The sequence below is a fragment of the Belonocnema kinseyi genome, chromosome 2 (genome assembly GCF_010883055.1).
Source record: "Belonocnema kinseyi isolate 2016_QV_RU_SX_M_011 chromosome 2, B_treatae_v1, whole genome shotgun sequence".
Lineage (NCBI taxonomy): Eukaryota > Metazoa > Arthropoda > Insecta > Hymenoptera > Cynipidae > Belonocnema > Belonocnema kinseyi.
The window spans coordinates 56,436,993-56,460,031 of NC_046658.1; the positions used below are offsets into that span (position 1 = coordinate 56,436,993).

Below are 23,039 nucleotides of genomic sequence, written 5' to 3' on the forward strand. Positions count from 1 at the left end.
AGATGTTAATTTTAAAAAGTTTTAAGAGAATACAAAATATGTTCTTTGGGGGAATTTTAAATGATTTAATATATTTTTTAATTAATTCTAAGAAAATGTTTTGAAACTTTTGAAAATATTTCAAGAATGGCCAAAACAGAATCCGGGAGGTTTTAAGATTATTTATCTAATTATTCAGAATTTTGTTAGAATTTTAAAGAAAGTACGATTTTTTAAAAAGATTCTTAGAAGGTTTAGAAATTTATGCGAAATTTTATTAAATTTTAGGAAAAATTGGAATAATTTTAAAAGACGTTAAGAAGACTTAAAAGCTTGAAAAATATTTCTTCTTTAACTGAAACTTTTCGCTCTTTTTTAACTGGAAATTTGACCATTCAATATTTGGTTGCCAATTTTTTAAATTGAAAATTCATCTATTTTTTTAATTAATCTGTTTCAGTATTCCAGCAGAAGATTCATTATTTCAGTTTAAAATTTATTGGATTGGTTACAAATTAATATTTTAACTGAAAATTTAATTATTCTACTTTTTCTTAAAAATGTATATTTTTTTGGATCAAGATTCAACAATTTTTTTTATTGAAAATTCGTGTTTTTTGGTTGTTGTTTACAATTATTTTTGATTTAAAAAAAAAATTGTTTCGTTTAAAATATCTACTATTATACTGTTCATTGAAAATCATTTTTGTTGTTGATAATTCAACTTCTTGGATAAAGGTTAAACCATTTTTTTTAATGTAATTTTTTGTTGAAGATTCATAATTTTATTGATCTTTTTTTATTAGACATTTAAAGTTTTTGAAAAGATTTTAATGTTAAGAAAATGTTTCCATAATTCCCAGAACAGAATTCGGAAGATTTTATGACAGTTTTTCTAATTATGCAGAATTTTCTTAAAAGTTTAGAGAGTAGGATAATTTTTAAATGTATTTAGAACGATGATAAATTTATACGAAAATTTATTCAATTTTAGAAAATATTTGAATCTTTTTAAAAGAATTTCGAAAAATTTCAAACAAAATGTGAGTTTTTGAATTATTTGTTTAAATTCTAGCCTTTTTAAGAGTTTTGAAAGTTTCTCAGGGATGAAAACGAGTTTTTTATTGTTGAAAATTCAAAATTTTTTGACAGTTCAACTCTTTGTAGTTTAATATTTAAATATTTATTAGTTGACATGTCGACTTATACATTTTTCATTGAGAATTTATGTTTTTTTTTTGGTTAGAAACTTAACTACCTGGTTAAAAGCTAAACGGTTCTTAAAAAATAATGTTTTTAAATGAAGATTCATCATTTTGCTTGAAAATTCATCTCTGGTTGAAAATGTTACATTTTCTTAGACCACTCTTCTTTTGTTGGAAAATTCAACTATTTATTTTAAAGATAACTCCTTTGTTTTGAAATTTGGTTAAAAAAAATGGACTGACAAATAATCGTTTTTGGTTGACGATTTAATATTTTGTTGAAAAACCCGTCTTTCAAACAAAATTTAAAACAATTAAAGTTTTAAAATAAATTTGATCAAAATTTGGATTTTTGAACTTTGTGAAACAAAGTTTAAAAGCGGTTTAAGAATTTCAAATGGATTCAGGCAAATATTTTCTTAAGATTTACGGTAAAAATTAATGATTTTTTATTTTGAAAAATGAATTATAAAATAAAATTGAAAGATTTCATGACATTTCAAATGATTTCGTAATGAATATAAATGATTTTAAAGTACGAAATTTTAGAAAAAAAATCGATTAAGATATATTTATAAGTTTTGAAAAGATTCAAAAATAATTTAATATTTTTATAAAATTTAAAACAAAATATATATTTCTAAATATTTCGAACAATCGGGAATTTTCTAGCCGCAAATTAATACCCTAACACCGTGTAAAATCTGGGAAAAAATGGTTAAACATAAGAAAAATTTGTTCTTTTCATACATTCTTTATTTTCGTATCTAATATTTGTACACTTTGTCGATAACCCATTTCTTTTTTTACAAAATAAATAGCGCACTTTAAAGATTTACTTAAAAACTAACTTTGCTCCATTGTTCAATCTATTATTAAGGTATGTGCGAATTTCTACTGTTTCTAATTATTAATCTATTCTCTTTAATAATAATGAAAACATTAATAATTTAAATAAATAAAAATTTCGCGTATAAAATATATTTTTCACTATTAAAGGACGGTAAATAATTTAAATATTTAAAAAGACATTTAAATTGTGTATTATATATTCTAATCAAATATGATAAATTATTAGTGCTTCTCTTTCATACAAAACACAATATATTGTTGGCCTCTCTTTAATCTGTAGAAAAAGTGTACTTGAATATTTTACATAGACACCTTGAATTATGTCTAAAAGCGTTCAACTTCCCTACATTATTTTGAATTACTTTTTAAACTACATGTCACATAATTCTATAAAAGTTGCAGTTTTTTTAAAAAAGAAATTACAGAATATTCAATTCAATTTCCCTAGCTTCAACAACTCTATTCAAGGCTCTTCAAGTCTACATGTTGTTCCAGTCTTAAAATTTTTGTAACGAATATCACTTTTTACTTACAATCTTACTACGTATCTAGTGTCCATGAGAAAATTACGAAATCAGTAAAAACACGAAGCCTAGGCAGTAATAATTTACGTTTAAAGATAGTGATTGTGCCTTTAATGATTATTAACTAATAAATAAATTAGGCTTACGAGTATTTGTCGAATTCTTATACTCTAGATTCCGCGGTCAATACAATGCTGTGCAATAATAATTATACTGTCAGAATTCTACCTTTGAAAAATATAAGATTCAAATATTTTTCTCTTATTACATTGAAAATAGAGTAACTAATTCACTCTAGTTCATAAACTACTCACCCGCAGTAGGGAAAATTTGTCTAGTCTGAGATAGTTGTCCGGCACCCGCACATTAACGCTATCATCTTCCTACCTCTAAATTTTCAATCTTTTCTCTTTGTGAATTTTAATTATACGTGAATTGATATATAAATATTGTAGAACCTGGGTCAAAAAGGCTCTTCTTTAGATGAGCATCTTGCCTGCATTCGGATGCATCTTTTACATTCTTTCGAGGCAGATTCGTTTCTACAATTAATATGAAAGCATGCTCCACATGCCTCGCACCTCGTGACTTTGTTCAGTTCCCATGGATAAATTACGTCTTTGGAGCAACAGAATTCGCACATGAAACCACGAGCCTCGCACAACTGTAAATTAGAGAAGTTAATTAGTAATAAAATCATTTCAAGATTGGATAATTTTCAATCTTGGTTAATGGTTATGAAGTTCCCTTTGAAACCAATTATTCTTGAATAGTTAAAAAAATAATTGATTAATCCTGAATATCTCACCATGCACTCTGCCACGTGTGCGTAACAATCTTCAATCAATTTCTGTAATCCCATAGGAAGAACTCCAAGTTTTACATTGGCGAAATCTTGTATGGAATAAACATGAGGATCGTTCAATAAATGGTTCGGTTCTTTCTTCAGCGATTCCTGCAAACTGTCAATGAAATTTTAATGTGAATTTGCATTTTAAATATAATATTGATAAATTTGTTTTTAACGAGGGCCTGATCACTCTTGAAATTTGTTGTACAAGACTTCGTTGAAATGTCAGAGAATTTTCTTTTAAAGTCAGGAATTTTTTCGAGAGCGTGCTTATTTCTGTTTTATTTGAAATTAACTCTTTTAACTGAAAATTTAACTATTCTATTTTTTGTTGAAAATTGATCGTATTTGTTCAGTTGAAAATTTAAGTATCCGGTTGAAAATTCAGGTACTATTTTGTTAAAAATGTTGCAAAGTCGACTTTTTTCGTTAAGCTGAACTGTTTTTCATTTTTTAAATTTTTTAATTGTTGGAATATCAACTACCAAGTATTTCGTACACAATTCATCTTTTTTAGAATGAAAATTTAATTATTTGATTAAGAGTTAAGCTAAATTAATTTTTGGGTTGAATATTCATCATTTCAATTGCACGTAATTATTCTAGTTGAATATCCCATCATTTTAATTGAAAATTCATCTCTGGTTGAAAAATAAGCTATTTTGTTGAAAAAAAATTTCTTTCTTTGGCTTAACTAAGAATTTTGCTATTTAATTTTGGGTTGAAAATTAATCTTTTTGGTTAAAAATTCAATTATTTTAGTAAGAGATTCATTTTGGTTTTCTGATAGGACACGTACTTTCTGTTTTAATCGTAAAAAATAAGATTAAAAATTAACAAATTAAATTTTTGGAAAAACGACTCATGGTACAAAAAAAATATACAAAATTTGTTCGCCTAAAAAAGATCTATAAATTTGTTATTAATCACTTGAACAAAAAAAATAAAGTTTGGAAAAACAACACAAGCTAAGAAACAAAAATTAATATACAAAAGTTGTTCACCCAAAAAAGAGTTACACATTCATTGTTAATCATTTCTTGATAAAATGTGTACTTTCTATTTTAATCGCAAAAAATTTAAAAACATTAATTTATGGAAAAACGACATAAGATGCAATAAATTGTTTAATAAATTTTTTTCTCGATAGGATGAGCACATTTTTAATCATAAAAATAAGACAATGAAAGTACTTCTGTTTCAATATTAATGCATACCGTGCATTGTAATAATATAGGTACATTTATTCAAATGATGCCTTTTTCAAGGTAACTGAGAATAAAAATTAATACAAATATGAAAGTAATCATGAAAAATAAAACTTGTACTTTATTTTCTAATATCTGAACAAGCAGTCCCAGGCAGAGGTAGACAAATAACTGTAAAATACATTTGATATGTAGAAAACTTTACATTTTAGACCAAATTGAGGATGTGTTCGTTAAAATCGAAGGAGTTTTAACAAAAGAGAATTCACAATCACCAGCAGGCAGATTTTTTCACAGAAAAAGTAACTATTCCGATTGAATATTACACCATCCTACAATTAGTTGAAAATTCATTTCCTTGGTTGAACATTAATTTCTTTAACTAAAAATTTAGCCATTCAATATTTAGTTGACAATTTATTTTTTAAATTAAATCTCATGTATTTTTTAAATGAATCTTCTTTAGTATTCCAGTCTTTTTTGGTAGAATTCGACTGTTTTTGAATTAAAATTAAAATTTTTTTGGTTGACATAACTAGTATTAAATTATAAATTGAAAATTCATTTTTGCTGTTGAAAATTCAACTTCTTGGCCGAAGCTTGACCCACTTTGTTAAAAAGTAATTTTTTGTTTAACATTCATGATTTTAATTTAAAATTTTACTATTTTGTAGTGAATTGATCTTTTTTAATTAGGCACTCAACTACTTCGGTAGAAAATGAACTACTGCTTTTAGAAAATATTTGTGGTATAAGGTGCATCTCTTTGAAATTAAATTTGCCATCTTTGGTTCAAAATCTAATATTCTGGTTTGAAAATTCAACAATTTTACAAAAAACAAAAAATTGGCCTGAAAGTTCAACAATTTCTACGTATTTTTTTGGTCTTAACTGAAAATTCTTAATTTGTTGAAAGTTCGCCTTTTTTATTGGAAAATTCATTATTTTATTAGAAAATTCACCTCTTTCTTTGATAATTGGACTATTTGTTTGAAAATTCCTTTTTTTTTTTTTTAAGTTTTGGTCAACATTTTTTTCTTAGTTGAAAATTCAACTATTTGTTTGAATATCTATGTACTTTATTGGCACTTTTTGTAGTTGAAAGTTCAACTATTTATTTAAAAATCTATGTATTTTATTGAAAATTCGTCGTTTTTGGTAGAAATTTAATCTTTTTTTGATGAAAATGTAACTACTTGATTAAAAAACAAACACTTTTATTAAAAATGTAAATATTTGGTTGAAAATGTAATTATTTTGTGGAAAATTCAACTGTTTTGTTTAGAATTCGTCCTTTTAGTCACCTTTTTTGGCTGAAATAAGTCAATTTTAGCTTTTAATCTGAAATGGTTTTATTTCATTTATTCTTAGTTAAAAATGTTACAAGAATGAAATGCTGGTCATCGAATATTGATGTTCAGGGAAAATGAAAAATTAGTCAGGCAAAAGTGACGGAATTTTAAAAATGAAGTTTTGTGGCCTCCCTGGTACCTTAACTTTTATATTTGTTATTGAATATATTAACTTAGAAATTGCTTTGTTTTGAAGGTTTCAATTTGCAAATTTAAGTAGGCGAAAAAAAAGGTTGAAAACTGAAAAATTGTGGGAATTTTTTATCGCAATATTGAGTGGCCAGCCTGTATGATTCAGCGGATTTAAAAATTCAACTTACCTCGTCGCGAAGCGGCAAGTGAAAAGGAAATCCTTAAAGAAAAATAACTGAGTTCGAAGTATTCTGGTTCGTTCCAACTGTCTCACCCGCCTATACAACAATGGATTTAAATCTTTTACGTGGAAAAGCGGATCTATTGTCATTTGTTCCAAAAGTCGATAGGAAAAGTTCGAGACTGGATACCTAAATTCAAATTTTATTGTTAATTCTTACTTAGTTAATAAATATAACTTTTTAAAGTTGAAGCTTAGACAATTGCAATAGGAAACTACCTATTGAAATCCCATTTTGAAAGTATTCTTCCAGGTATCAAAGCCACTTGATTCGCATGGCAACCAGTACAAAAATATCTTCCTAAATATTCACAATAGCGAAATCTATTTGCGTATTCCACCGCTACTTTCATTCCACAACCAGCACATCTGTAGTTCTGTTTTGCTATTAAAGTTCTTCTCCTGTACAAATGCAAATATTATTTAGATTTAAGATGAGAGGTCTAGCGATTTTGATGAAAGTTTTTAAAACTTTAGTTTTAAGTGAGGAAAGTTTATGATTAAAATGTTTTTACAAAATTTTCATAATTCAAAGAGATTGGATGTTTTTTTTTATAAATAAACCATAATATCAAATAGTGAAACATATTACGGATTGTTGATTTTTAAAGTAATATTTCCGCGATAAAACTACTTGCTTTTACTGACAAGACGACACTTGATCAAAATAAAATTTGTTAATTTTATAAACAAATTATTTAAAAAATACTCTGTACATCTATAGGCAGAGAAAAGTTTTATTTTCCCTCATTCCCCCCTAAATTATACTGCCAGTATTGTTTAATTCTTTGTTTATAAAATTAACTTTACTGGTGACATCGCTTTAGAATAATTAAGATGAAAAATGATTTGTCTGTGCTTTTAAAAATCCACAATGGGGATTTCCTTACAAAATTATTAAATGATATTAAGTGACAAATTTTCATATTTATTTCATAATAGAAATGTAAATTTAAGAAAATTAATCAAATGTATTCTTTATCTATATACCTTTAACATTCTTAATTTTTTTAGTCAAAAAATTACCTTAAAACGAAAAATTCATAATAATATTCACTATTTGATATTATAATTGATTTATAACAAATAACGTTATTTATCAAACTTTTTTCGTTTGCGCACATTGCTGCGCGTGAAAAGAGGAAATAAACAAAATTTGTCGCTATTCGCATTAACATAAAATTGTAAACAATATTAACTCAGAAATCGCTTTCAATTCCCAATTTTGATAAAGAAAATTAATCTAAAATAAATTAAAAATTGCATTCCAAAATATTTTTAACTTTGCTTTTGTTTTATTTCGCCCAAGTGTGCTTGTCGTCACGAGTGTCCAAAGTTAGTGTCCTTCAATTTTTTTTAATCGAAGCAGAAAATTTTCAGGAATAGAAATATTTATATTTAAAAAAAAAAGGTTTTTGATTAAAAACTTAATCCAATATTTTTATTTTTTGAACCCCCTTTTTGAAATTTATATATTTTTTTTATTTTATTTTAAAACGGCCTATAAATTATACCTTACATATGCAAAAATAATTAAAATTCAATCAGTGGTTTGGGAGATATTATGGTTTCAAAAAAAGTCGGGTCTCAAAATTCAAAATTCTGTATTTGTTAATGCCTTGTGTTCTGTTTTTTAATTTAAATAAAATTCGAAATGTTGAAAATTCATAAAATTGTACCAATAGGCTAAACAGTTGCGATGAATTCTTGCTACAATCTTTATTGGTAAATTTTGTTTTCATAGCGACAAAATAATGGATGAAATAAATTAATGGAAAGAAAAATTTCAAGTTTAGCATGTTTAACACTTTTTTTAAAATGTGAAATTAAATAAATTAAAAATCACGTTTTCTGAATATTTTCAAAAAATTGTAACTCACACAAAAAATGTTGTATGCAATTCTAAAAATTACGAAAATGAAAGAACATAAATGTTGTTACTTTTTTTGGCAGATAGCAGAATGTACTAATTTCTAATTTAATTAAAAATAAATTTGATTTTTAACTTAAATTCATTTCTAAATGTAGGGTGTAATATTGTTAAGTATATTCTTTTTTAAACAAATTAATAAAGTTTTATCTGTAGGCTAAGAAATTACGACGACAAATTATAGCGACAAAATAATGGATGAAATAAATTAATGAAAAAGACAACATTTCAAGTTCAGCATGTTTAACACTTTTTTAAAATGCGAAATTAAATAAATCAAAAATCACGTTTTCTTAATATTTTCAAAAAATTGTAACTTCACAAAAAGTGTTGTATGCAATCCTAAAAATGACCAAAATTAGAAATAAGAATTAGTAATTCTTAATTCAATTAAAATTAATTTAATTTCGAACTGAAGTTCATTTCTAAATGTCGGATGTAACATTTTTAAGCATACTCTTTTCTGATGTGTAAGTATTATTTTATATAATTTAATTATTCTAAAAAAAATGCAAGGCCGAAGAAAGCCTGTGAATGAAGAATTTACTTACACTGGTGGTAGATGTTGTGTAAAAATAATTTGTGGCCTGGGTGGAGCCCATTCTATAGTTCCTCGAAGTGGGATTGGTTGACACGAGTCTATCACTTGATTCACTTCCATTTCATCCAAGCTCATCGACCAATTTTTTGGCAAAGGCAGCAACTGCCAGAATTATTGTTAATATTATTGAGAAAATGGTATTTTTTAATTTTTTTTTTCAATTAAAAAATATTCTATACCTGTTGAGGTGCATCTTGCTCTGACACAAGCCACTTTAATTCACTCGCTCGTGGCAAATGCTTTTGACTAAACCTACTAATAAGAGACAAGGCCACTCCTTCTGCTGAAATTGTACTATCAGTCAAATTCGACTCCGTTCCTATCCTCGGAGACGAGCCAAATAAATATTCCGCATCCAACGAAAGTGCTGAATCTGAATTTCCTTAAATTCAAACATTGATTTAATTTTTAATAAAAATTAAAAGTTAAAAGTACTTTATGAATATTTCTGTGTCATTAAACCCACCAGAGTGTCCAAGTTGCGAAATATTTCGCGTGTCATCAATTTCCGATTCATCTACATCCGTAGAAATACTGTCTGATGGACATTCAGGAGAAGTAGATAGAGAGCTTATACTCTGATCTGTCGTGGTTGCTGAAAAATTAAACACATGTATGTAGTATATTATGTAAATCTATGGTAATTAGTAGCATTTAAAAATTTAATTTGATATATCTTACTATCAGTCTTTCCGTCACTCAAAAGATCGCGCACAAACGCTTCACCTTTTCTTTTTTCTTCCTGTCTTTGTCGGCGTCTAAACCGAATCCTCTGCTTCAAATGATTTATCTCCTCGTCACTTTCCTCCACGGATTCTTCAAACAAATTCAGTTGTCTATTACATTTGACCTATAAAAATACCAGATTGAGAAATAAAGCTTTAAAATTTTCTTACATTAGGATGGCTTTCAAAATAATTTTACTATTACAGAGTGGCCACTGACATGTGTTTGGAATTTTCATTAAAATATCAAAAATAACTTTTTATCTAGATTTTAAAGTTAATGTGACGTTCGAAAAACAAAAACTTCCCTCTAAAATATTTAATAGCAGTAATTACATAAGTAACCTAAATTAATTGTGATTAATTACCAATCATCATAATAAAGTAAGAATTTAGGAATACTCTAATTTTTTCGCCAAAATGAGAAATGAATGAATAGAACAAAGTAAAAAAATCCAACTATGTATTTCTTATGAAAGTTGATTCTTTTTAATTAAAAAGTCTACTATTTTATTTATAATTCAGAATTCATCTTTTTTGGTTGAAAATTAAACTGTTTTGTTGAACATGTGCCTTTTCGGGTACAAAATCGGTCCTGCTGGATTTAAAATTTATCTTTTGGTAGAAAAGTCGTATTTTTTGGTTGAAAGTAAATAATCTTCTTCATTGAAAACTCTACTATTATATTTTTGATTAGGAATTTATCTTTTTTGGTCAACAATTCTACTATTTTTATGAAAATGTAATTATTTTGTTCAAAATGCAACTGTTTTTTAGTCATATTTTTGGTAGAAAATTCAACTACTTATTTGAGAGTTGAAGTGATGGATTAAAATGTTATTTTATTGGCGGGATATTTAACTATCTTATTGGAAATTATTTTTATTTATTTATTTTTTTCAATAAATCCTTTTTGGTAAAAAGTTAAATCTTTTTATTTGAAAAAACTACTATTATATTTTTGGTTTAGAATGAATCTCTTTTGCTTAAAAACTCAACGATTTTATTAAAAATGTAATTACTTTGTTTGAAAATACTTTTGAATTGAAAAGTCATCTTTTGGCAACAAGTTATCTTAGTGATTGAAAATTGATCTTTTATGGTTGAAAGTTAACTCTTTTTTATCAAAAGGTATATAATATTTTGGCTTCAGAATTCATATTTTTTTTGTAAAATGTAATTCTTTGTTTCAAATTAAACTATTTTCTTAGATTAATTTTTTAGAATTGAGAGTTAATCCTTTTTAATTGAAAATTCCACTATTTTAGTTTTGGTTCAGAATGTATATTTTTTGGCCACAAATTCTACTATTTTTATGAGAATTTAATTATTTTGTTCAAAATGTAACTGTTTTCTCAAAGTCATATCTTTTGTTCGAAAATTCAACTACTTAATTGCAATTTGAACTGATGTGTTAAAATTTTATTTTATTGGCTGAACATTTAACCATCTTATTGAAAATGCTTTTATTTTTTATCATTCCTTTTTGGTAAAAACATAATCCTTTTTATCTGAAAAATCCACTATTATATTTTTGGCTAAGAATTTTATTTATTTTATTTTGTTTGTATGTTCATCTTTTATGGTTGAAAGTTAATTCTTTTTAATCAAAAAGTCTGAAATATTTCGAGTTCAGAATTCATGTTTTTTGGTGTAAAATTTAATTCTGTGTTGGAAATTTAACTATTTTCTTAAAGATTCGTCGTTTAGGATTGAGAGTTAATCCTATTTAATTGGTAAATCTACTAGTATATTTTTGGTGCACAATTCATCTGTTTTGGTTAAAAATTATACTATTTGGTTAAGAATTTAATTGTTTTGTTTATAATTCAATTATTTTGCACAAAAGTTATCTTTTTTTGGTCAAAAATTCAACAATGTTGTTGAACATTCGTATTTTTTAGTTGAAACATTATTTTTTATTTGTATAGTCATATTTTTTGGTTGAAAATTCAACTTATATTCAGAAATTTTTCTTTTTAACTTTAAAATTCAACTATTTGATTATAAGTGCAACTGTTTTTGACTTGAGTTCAATCTTTTTTTATTTGAAAATTTCATAATTTGGTCGATGATTCGTCTCCTTTGTTTGAAAGTTCAACTATTTGGTTGTTTAGGTGATTTTTTTTTAATTTCAACTACTTGATTGAAAAGTCTTCTTTTTGGGTTGAAAATTAAATTTTTTGTTGAAAATTCCTCTTTTCAGGTTTAAAAGTCAAACATTTTCTAAAAAGTATATTTTTTAGCTAAAACACTCAACTCTTTTGTTAAAAATGGAATATATTTCGGCCTGAAATCTTAGCAATATTATAACAAAAATCACCATATTCCCCTGTTTTGTGAGCATTTTGGACTAAGAAGTCTAAAACATTTATTTCTTTTACAAATGTACATAAAAACAGTAATTAATATTAAATAATTATTATTATTACAAATGCCGGGAAAAAATTTTATTTTAGACCGGGAAATATCCGAGAATTTTTTTAAAAGTTTGAGTGGCCACCTTGTAATAATTTGTTTGTGAACAAATGTTCGTAGAAAATCCTATCAAATTCCATTGACTCTCTTTGAAATTCTTGAAAGAAGCTCTAATTCCAGTTTCAAAATACTAAAAAGTGGATAAATACAGAAAAGATTCGATTTCGTTAACGCTTTGAGAAAACATTTAATTTACCTGTTCAATGGCAGAAATCATAGCCTCAGAAATACTAAAATGAGCATTTTCCCTGTCCAATTCCGCATTCGCCCTCGAAAACTGAGCAGAAGACAGGAAGCTCATGATGCTTTGCCCTTTCAAAGGACGAGGGAAATATCCAGTTGCCATCGGTTGGACGCTACTTCCTCCATCCTCCATAAAGCTCTTTTTCGGAGTTCTAATATCTTTTTGACCTTCAACTTCCAAACTCCAAGGGGCCGCGAACTCCGGAGCAGAGCCTGCCAGAAAAGAGGATTTCCTTTTCGGAGAAATCGGCATTTCTATTTGCACAGAGTCTGTAACTGAGGACTCGATACTCGACTGTCTGCCAAAGGCGAGTCGCTCATTCGCAGCAGCTCTCATAGAATCTTCGTAATTCAAAGTATCCGAGCTTCCACTGCTGTACTTCTTTGGCACATGAGAATTTTGAGCAACTTTTTTTTTAATTCGCCCCTTCCGCGAAAAACTTTTGGGCTTTGGTGACTTTCTCTCTGGTGACTGAATTCCGTCTTTGACTTCAGAGTAATCAACTCTGATAACTGAGGACAATTCGAGCTTCCTAGAATGCGCGGACATTTTTTTCTCTGCTTTTTTAAAAGCCACAGTTTCAGTCGAAGTACTTCTTCCCTGCAAACATCCATATTTTTTGTTCAAATCAGGAAAACTGCTCCACGTTCTTAAAATAGTTCGACTCCTTGCGTTTTTTACAATTTCTTCTTTCGTTGGCTCCTGCTTTTCTACAGGAAATACTTTCTTCGAGTAGGCAGAATCGTGAAAAATAGATGATGAGAGGGCAGAGCTACATTTTTGACAAGCAACTTTCGATTTTTGAAATGTCATTTCTTGCTTCGCGCTTCTCAAGTTTACCGGATAAGAAGAGGAACGCCGATGAAACTTCTTTGGACTGTTTGTACCGCAATTCCAGTTAGGTAAGAACTGAAATACAATAATTATTAAGTTCCTGAGTATGGCCCTGCTGTAATTTATTCATTTTGTTGTGACAGGGATCACAGGATTTTCCCTATTTACCTGCGCTGTCTATTTTTCAAATTCCCCCTTTGTCCCCTATTCCTTTGCTCAAAAAAGTTCCCATTTTCCCCTTTTTCTTTAAATATACGACAATTATTGCAATTATACAATTATGTATTGAATTACACGGGAAAGACTCTGAATTCAGTCAATTTACATAAGAACCGTAATACCCATCGTTCGTTTTACAATTACAGAATTATTTTTATATTTGAAAAAGTCATACGTTAATTCGTAAGCAGAAAATAATAAAACTGCTTTGTTTACACTAAATCCATATATTCTCAAAATTAAGTTGACTTCCACTGTAGTAAAATAGGAACTGCCTCGAGATACGTGAATAGTTGCACCTGCACTCATAAAAGTTTGCTAAAACGCGGATTTAAAAGAATATACTATTTAAAATCACATTACATGGAATATTCAAAACTAGAATATGCTATCACGCATAGTGAATGTTTAATTTTTATAATTTTATAGAATCAGACATTAAAATTAACTTTTTTTAATTTTAATTAAAGATGGTATTCGTTAGATTTTTAGATAATTAGACAAAAGGCATCTCTATAATATTATAGTACTTAAATAAATTATTTATCTATACAGTATAAAATAAAAAAAACTATCATGACAAACATATAACAATACAAATGAAAAAATTGTCAAGCCCTGATAACTATATTTCATTAACAATAAACACTCTTTAACCAAAATTGAAACTCTGACGCATTTTAAAACATGTTAATAATGTGAAATAAAAAAAATAAAAAATAAAAATATATAAAATTTGAACTGTTGAACAATATACAGTAATTTTAAAAACATAAATTACACATATAAATATTTTAGGCGCTCAAACTTCAAATATTTTAAATATTATTTTTAAATTAGTGAAGTGTGTTGTCTCAAATTTGCATTTAAAGTATTCATTATAGCACAATAAAAATGAAAAATCTTGAAAATAGATACAGAAAACTTCCTCCAATTTCAGTGACCTTCAAACCTACAAGTTCCAGAATTCCACGGCTCTCGGGGTCTTATAGCGATCAGGGCGCTATAAGCAACTTTTTCAACTACGCATGTGCCGCAAAGTCAGACTCTACATGGAATCAATAAGTACTATCAATAATAATACAGATAAATATACCCGATCTGAAGGGGTCGCAATGCGCGAGTAATCATTCGAGTATATTGCCTAATATTATGCATTCCAATTGAACAGTGTTTTGCAAGTGTCTTTCAAGTATTTTTGTTGACGTTCGAGAATTTGTCAACTAAAAATCAATATAATAGAATCAAAAATCAACTCAAATATTTCGCGGAATAATCAGTTTTGCTGTATGATGTCGCGGAAACGGCCATGCTGAGATAGATAGAAATGTCTGAAAGGTTAGCATAGTGCTTGATAAAAGAATGCAGACAAGTTTTTGGAGAAAATATGCGAATAGTCATACTTCTTAAATATAGAGAAATATTACGATTCGTGGATTTATGAATTACTTTTACGTTTAGAATATTTATTTGAACACGTTTTCTTTATTCCCATGATATCATGCTAAAATACTCAATTCAAACCAACTACGACTTCCCGCTCTTCGAACCGCTTTTGAATTGGTTAGCCACTGACGCGGACGTGACCGTACAGGGAACGTGATGGGAGGTGATGGAAATAAGCAATTTGAAATAAGCGCGTATAGGGGACTTGAAATAGGTGACCTTTGAAATAGGTGGAAGTTTATTGTATTTAATTTTTAATGGTGGAATTATTTCTTTTTAATATTCTTGATTATGCAAACCATTTTAAACATATAACTGTTTATTTGTCATTTTTTTTTCTTTTTTCGACCTTTTCTATATCGTCGCGAATGTATATCCAACGACCTGAGAATATCCAACTTTTAAAAATAGATTCCTTTAATGGCAGAAATAAAAAAACTTGTTTCAGAATTATGTAAAAATATTTCCTGTAAGATATTTTTTGTCTACATGTAAAAATTAATGTTCAATTTTCCCCCTATTTTTTCGTGAAAAAATCATCCTGTTTCCACTTTATTAAGCTCCTTTCGCGCTGTGATCCCTGTTTTGACAATAGACGAAAATATTACCAAGCAAGGATCAATGTCAGTCAGAAGGGCAGGCTGATTTTTTTCGACTGCTTTTAAACATATGAGTGTTGCTTCTGCTAACGTTTCTTGACACAAGAACGCCCACGGTTCCAAGCAAGAAAGCAGATGTTCTTTATCCGATAAAAGCCAAGACAACTTTTGAGAGAGCGAATGGTTCTCTAAACTGAAAAGTACATCGACAGTTGAATTTATCCCTTTGAATTTTCAAAACACCAGCATTTAAAAAACATAAATATTTTTTTTAAGTTTCAAATTCTTTTCATACAATGAAAATAACAATCAACGTTTAAGTATCCTCGTACTTGTTGAAAATGGGACTAAGCGACGCGTGTGGGAGAAATTTTATCCCCTGCAACTTTATTTTTTATCATTAATTACCTCCACTGAATAATAAATTTTAAGATTAGCGATTTCTTTTTTTTACAGAAATTTTAAAGTTTATGTTAAATCTTGTTTTTTGCAGTTTCGTTAGTCATAACGAATGAAAAGTGCACTCGTATAAGATGCTCCGTTTTTTAAATTTCATTATATTTTGTAGAAAAAATTGTGAAAAAATTAACTTGCAAAATTTTGTTCTATATATCATATTTTCTATCACTTGAACAAGGTTTATGAAAATTTTCACATGAACCAATTTTTCTTTCTGCATAATTATTTTCGTAAGAATTTTCGTTTTTATAAAACAATAAATTCTAGCCAATTAAAAAATAAGAAGAAAAAAATCTATCAAATTTTAAGATTGCTTATAATATACCTTACTTACTGATACGTAAGGTTAAGACTAAATCTGGTTATGATCCAGGTGATAGTAAGCAGTTTATTTAACGTTGCCGTATAAGTCGTAGTAACTTTATTTACTTTGAAATGATTAGAAAATTTCTAAATAATTACTTTCCCTGTGCAGTATTCCTTGCAAGCGCTTTTAAAGGTTGTCCACAAATTAGGTAAAGTGTTTTTCTGAAATTTGCCCTCCTCCCCTCAAAATCATACTAAGATTTGATAAATTTAGAGAATAATAATATATAGAAAATATAAACTCGGTTAATTAAATGAACGGTGAATCCTATTGAACTTAGCTGTAGAAAATAAAATGTGTAAGCAACAATTAAGTTGTACAAATTTACACTCTTAGAAATACTTAATGGTCCAAAATGTTGCGTAGTTGGACATTAGGGTGGTCCAAAAATTCATGGCAACATTTTTACGCATGCTAGAGGACAACGACCCCCCTCCCATTTTATTCTAAATCCGAAAAAAGAAATTCCCTAATTTTTTATTTTAACAGGTACCGGTTTTGACTTAAAGTTTCCCATGTAAAATGCATGGGGAAAATTCACTTTTTTGAGTTCTTAGAATAATTTTTTAGGGCTTGAAAAAATGTGACGGGAAAGTATGAGAGCCTTTAGAGAATTATTCAACGAAGAATTTCATGTATCATATATATGGATTTGACACCCCTAACACACCACCAAGAGTACCTGAAACTTAAAATTATTAATATTGGTATAGTGGATATATTTATTATCATTGGTGTAAATAATTTTTTTATTAAAAATTATTAATATTTCTTCAGTGGAATATTAATCAACATTGTTTGATTAATTTTATTAACAAAATTTTTTTTACTGAAAATTATAACTTAAATATTACTGATAAATATTCTACTAGACCAACAGTAATAATTTTTTCTTAAAAAAACATCGAAACCAAATTATTTAAACAAATTCCTTTTATTTAAATAATTGAAAATGAATGTCCTAATGTTAATAAATATTCCACTAGACCCATAGTAATCATTTTTAGGGACAAAACTAATTTAAAAAAATATATTTAAACAAATTACATTTGTTTAAACAATTAAAAATTAATGAACCAATATTATTGAAGATTCCACTAGACTAACAGTAATAATTTTAAGGGAAAAAAAATTAAACAAAGTCCATTTGTTTAAATAATTAAAAATTAATTAACCAATGATAATAAATATTCCATTAGACCAATATTAATAAGTTTAAGTAAAAAAAAAGACCAGAATACAGTGCTCTAAATGTCGATTTCATAAAGAATTCACTTTTTTTGTTTTAAGGGTAGCTTTCAGGTACTCGCGGGGGTGTGTTAGGGGTGTCAAACCCATATATATGATACATGAAATTCTTCGCTGGATAATTCTCTACAGGCTCCTATACTTTCCCGTCACATTTTTTCAAACCCTGAAAAATTATTCCAAAAACTCAAAAAAGTGATTTTTCCTATGCATTTTACATGGAAAACTTCAACTCAAAACCGGCACCTGTTAAAATCGAAAAATAACAAAATAAAAAATTGTGGAATTTCTTTTTTCGGATTTGGAATGAAATTGGGGGGATCGTTGACCTCTAAAAAGTAAAAGCCCTTTTGAGCTACCCTATTGGACATACTTTGTGCAGTACAAATTTAAAAGTATTCTACAGAATATTTTTAAATGAATACAAATGAACTTCCCTGTTTATTTAACCTATTATTCCTTAGTCTAGAAATGATCAAAATTCTAATTTACTTTTCATAGACTTTACATTCTTTCCCCTTTTCTTATTTATTCACTTAAACCAATAAGAAAATCCAACTATTTTTTGTTGAAAGTTCATTCTTACAGGTAGAAAAGTCTAATATGAAATTGTTCGATTAAAATAGTATTGTTTGGCTCAAAATCAAATTATTTTCTTGAAAATTCAATAATTTGGTAAAAAAAGTCACCCTTTTTAGTGAACATTTTTTTCTATATTAGTTTGAAACTTCATTTCTTTTTGTAGAAATTTCACATTTTTTGGTAACAAATGCAACTGTCTCATTCAAAATAAATATTTTTCGGTTGAAAATGCACTATCATGGTTGAAAGTTGAAGTACTAATAAAAAAATTAATTTTTTCGTTAAGGATTCATCATTGTTGTTAAACATTGAATTTTTTATTGAAAATTTAACCATTCCGTTTTTCATTGAAAATTTAGGTTTTTTAGTAGAAAATTCCAAGTAATTTGCTAAAAATTCATGTATTTTTTTTTTAAATTCGTCTTTTTGGTATCAAATTAATCCTATTGATTGAAAAATTTATTATTTGGTAGAAAATTTCACTATCTAGTTGAAAATGCATGCAGTTTATTGGACATTCTTCTTTTTTGGTAGAAAATCATGTTCTTTGCTAATGTAACTATTTTGCTGGGAATTGATCTGTTTCATTTGAGGATTCAAGTAGTTTGCTGAATATTCTTCGTTTTTGGTCAAATTCAACTGTTTTTCATTAAAATTAAAATTTTTTTGGTTGAAATATCAATTATTACATTTTTGGTTGAAAATTCATCTCTATAGGCTGGAAATTTATCTGTTTGGTGGTAAATTAAGCTTTGTTAATAATTCGTTTTTTTCTTCGTTAAAAATTACATTTTATAACTAAAAATGTAACTATTTGATTAGCAAATTACTATTTATTGAAAATTTAACTGTTTTCTAGAAAATTCGTCTTTTTGCAATAAAAAATAAATTTATGTAAAATTCGACTGTGTTGTGAAAAATTATTATTTTATTGAAAATTAATATTTTAAATTAACAATTTAACTGTTTCATTTTCTGTTAAAAATTAATCATTTTAGTTTGAAAGTTCGTCTTTTTTGGTTGAAAATTAATTTTTTTTGTTTGAAAATGACAACTGTTTGGTTGAAAATGAATCTGTTTTGATTTAGGATCGACTATTTTGGTTTGTTTGAGAATTTATTATTTTCGAGTGTTTAAAAACAGGCATATATAAAAAAATATATTAAAAAATGTACGCACTTTATACAAGGGCCCTAATTTAAATTCATTCTTGGGCTTTATTTAAAAAAAAACGAAACAAAGGAGCCGCTTAGCCTCATTTCAAGTAATTTATTTTAAAACGCTTTTTTTCATTTACCTTGTGTAGAGCCACAACATATCTTTCCGAGATGCTATTCTAGGAGGTAAATTTGAGAAATAATCATCGCATTCTCGAATAACTGGCGAGGTAGCTAAAGATGGTTGAAGCCAATTCAAACCTTGGATAAAAATCCAACAATCGGGCTCACCCTGTAAATTATAAACTTAAATGCACTGCACCCTGCTAAAAAGCATTAGATGATTCTAAACAACTGTGTTGCACCTTATTACTTCAAATTTAATTCAATCTGATAAACTATGAAAAAAGGACGTTACAGCGGACAGTATTTAAAACTATCAGGTTTCGAAAATTTGACAAGAACTGTAATCTGATATTTAGATGCAATTAAGGATGCAAAACGATTATCAATAATTTGCACTAAACAATCTTTAGAAGATGTAAAAACTGCATTTCTAGACCAGAATTCAAAATACCTTGGACAATAAAATAACAAATTAGATTAACTCTTGTTAAAAAAATAATAGATCCTGATATTCCTGATACTTACAGTAGGGTCAAAAATTCTGCATCCATGCTTAAATATATGTTCCATTACATTATGTAATCGATTGAGCCCTCCATAAACATTCCACACGTTTGAAAGTCCATTATTTAAGAGCCCTTCCACTGTAGATCTGAGATTTTGAAGGAGTTGCCACTGCTCCTTGACTCGAATATTATCGCCCATTCTGGATCCACAAAGTGAAACTGATCAGATTTATCAATAACAATAATTAGACTTGATATATGACTTAGATTTTTATGATTGAAAGATGTCTATAGATACGTGTCACTGAATTTAGATCACTATAATAATAATACACTCTCACATAACCGTCAAATTGACAAAAAATACTTTACTTTACCACTCACGAAATAATTTGATAGAAGCAATTTATGTGAGTTTATGAGAAAATCTGAGACATTTGTAATAATTAGAAAAGAATACGTACCTGGAAATTAGGGTATACACAAACAATTATTGGAGCAACATTCTGAAACAGCTGATTCTACCATGACTGCTGTCATTAGCTCCGTGTCAGTTGTCACTTTCTATCAATGCACCAATGCTACGCAAAGCATTCGCATGTTGTAAACAAAGCCGCACGAGAACTTTGCTCTCTTTATTCCGGTTCTCCGATTTCATCCAACATGAATTTTATTGTATTTACTACTATTGACGCCCCTGAGAAAAAACTCTTCGTAATTAAAGTAAATATTCATGATTCATTTCTAGAGATATCGGAGCAAATTTTGTAGTGCATAGAACATACACAGCCATTTGCATACGTCACGTGATATCACATGTTAAATAGTTGTGACGTCAACTTTAAAGATGGCCGCTCACTGGAGCAAATCTTCATCCTTCATTTGATTACCTATAATTTAATATCCTGGAAAGAATGTTTGTCCTAGAAATGTTTTTCAATATTATTATTTAAATTTCAAAGGCTATTCAATTAACTAATAACATTATTTTGTTGTAAAGATTTTATTATGTAAGATAAAATTGAATAACCTTTGAAAAATACAATATGCAGAAATACTAGGGTAAAACATATTATTTTGCGAATATATAAAGAAAAATTCGTTTACATTTAGATTTAAAGATAATGTTTTGCCCTCGGTGTATAGCCATTTTGGATCTCTTGGATATATTCCACACCGGAAGTCGTCCAATCACAGCTGAGAAATGCCAACGCGCGCGGCTCCACTTCAAAAACTAGTCCGCTTCAGATTCACTTTAACATAAGAAAAACATTGAAAACAACACATAAATTGAATAATAAAAAAGAATATATACCGTTTTTCATTAAATAACTAAGAATTCTTTTAAGTAATAAAGTATTGCAATATTTGCCAAAAGCTTTCTGCAGCTATGAGGTTAACTTGAGCAGCTGACCAATCGGAAGGCGCGTTTGTTGCCTTACTGCGTGACCAGGGCTGGAAAGTTTAGCGTATCACTTAAAGTTTGCTATGTGAATTACTTAAATAACGGAATTTACATACTTTTTAAGTGGAAGCTGGCGGATGTTACACACAGCTATTTAAATTTTAGCCTGATTAGATATAGATAACATACATTTTTTCTAATATCAACAACATAGACCTATTCCTGATTTAAAAAATAATAATTTTATAGAGTATACAATCTGTAGAACATTTAATTGTTTTTAGAAACTGAAAGTGTAGAGACCGTATCCATTTCGAATCTGGCAAGATGTGCATTATTTACCTCGTCAACAATAACAGATACAAAAAAAAATGTTAAGATAAATGTTTGCATAAGACATAAGACTGATAGGATGTTTGTATTTTTTTTTAATATTCTCGATCCACCCTCACTCCACTGTAGGAAATCTTAACCCCTCAGTGGGAGTTTATAGTAGTTGGAGTTAGTGCCGCTGAATAGAACCTTAAGTAATTTTTGAATAACTGATAAAAAATTAATCTCTTAAGTCCTAACAATTTAAGTGTTTGATATTTATACGAAATAGTATATTAGAGTTTTAAATTATTTGCAATGTAATTTAATCTCTTATAAGTTTTTCTATTCAAATTTCTGATTCATTATTGTATAGAAAAATTATTATTAATTATTTATTTTTAAATTAAGCTAGAAGAAATTCCTTTAATTTGATGTTTGAAATTTTGGCGCGCTGTTCACGTATTTCAGGAATTTATTTCCTGCGTAAGTGCCTGAGGAAATGAATGTGTCTTCACGTAGAAATTTATCATCATTGTTATCATTTTGATGATCGCTCTTGTTCTTTTTTTTTCTTGCTGATCACATTGTTTTTCCTCAAAACGGGAGGTTGGGGGGGGGGGGCTGTCTGAAGTAGTTCCGGCAGAACTGTTGTACATAAGGTTGGCGCCACTGTCCTAAGTATCATGAAAAAAAAACAGCAAGATGGGCATTTCCATTAAATGCCTTATAGAAGTCTATAGAAATGGACAAAAGGATATATAGAACCATATGAATCCATATAGAAATTTTATAACTAACATCACTTGATTGATTGCTGAGGGGAAAACAATGGACCGAATACCATTTTTGCCATATTTTGCTAATATCTTCATAAAAACCAATTGTTTCCGTATAAGTGTATAAGAAAAATAGTTTTTATTTGTCAAAAACTATTTAATGACATAATGAAATAATGGTAATTATTACTTATTACAAATATATTACAGAAATAAAGTTTTGTTCCACTCATTTGGTTCATTGTTTCCCCTCAGCTTTCACCGAAGTGGAGTTAGATGATGGTTGAAGTGAAAATACCAAATAGTTTTGCGTTAACATTTTAAAAAAATCTCATACCTTTTGCTGAAGGCCACTTCAAGCGTACCCATAGTCGCTTAAGTAGTATGCTGCTACTGAAAGAAGATGCACTTGAAGTCGCAATCAACCTATGTTAATGACAGATAATGTATTTTAACATTTTTTAACGCTGCAAAAACAACTATTGCAATTATTCCGTGACTTTCTCACGGAAAATTAAACTTAGAATCCAAATTAGAGTAAATTAAAGGATATTTTAATGTAGGAAATTTGTAGGCGAGTCAGAGGCGAGTTGGCGCTTAATACCGTAAATAAGCAGGAAACGATTAAATTTTTGGTAACAAATGAAAGCAATTTTTTATTTGAGAAACGATAAAAACT

At 28.0% G+C, this 23,039-nt stretch overlaps 1 protein-coding gene across 2 annotated transcripts; it reads right to left on the reverse strand.

Annotated features, from left to right (window-relative positions):
* Positions 1-1,937: 1,937 nt before the first annotated feature.
* On the reverse strand, positions 1,938-20,640 carry LOC117167740 (run domain Beclin-1-interacting and cysteine-rich domain-containing protein). Of its 2 annotated transcripts, none has more exons than XM_033352890.1 (13): positions 20,329-20,640; positions 19,884-20,064; positions 19,373-19,524; positions 15,429-15,612; positions 12,274-13,230; positions 9,556-9,724; positions 9,341-9,469; positions 9,054-9,256; positions 8,825-8,976; positions 6,563-6,745; positions 6,291-6,473; positions 3,369-3,522; positions 1,938-3,224 (listed from the first exon to the last, which is right to left on the reverse strand). In XM_033352890.1, exons 2-13 carry the CDS (start codon positions 20,061-20,063, stop codon positions 3,024-3,026), a joined length of 2,847 nt encoding a protein of 948 aa, XP_033208781.1. In that variant the 5' UTR covers position 20,064; positions 20,329-20,640; the 3' UTR covers positions 1,938-3,023. The 2 variants fall into 2 exon arrangements, with proteins under 2 accessions (XP_033208781.1, XP_033208782.1); XM_033352891.1 differs by having other exon boundaries at positions 19,884-20,083.
* Positions 20,641-23,039: the final 2,399 nt, after the last annotated feature.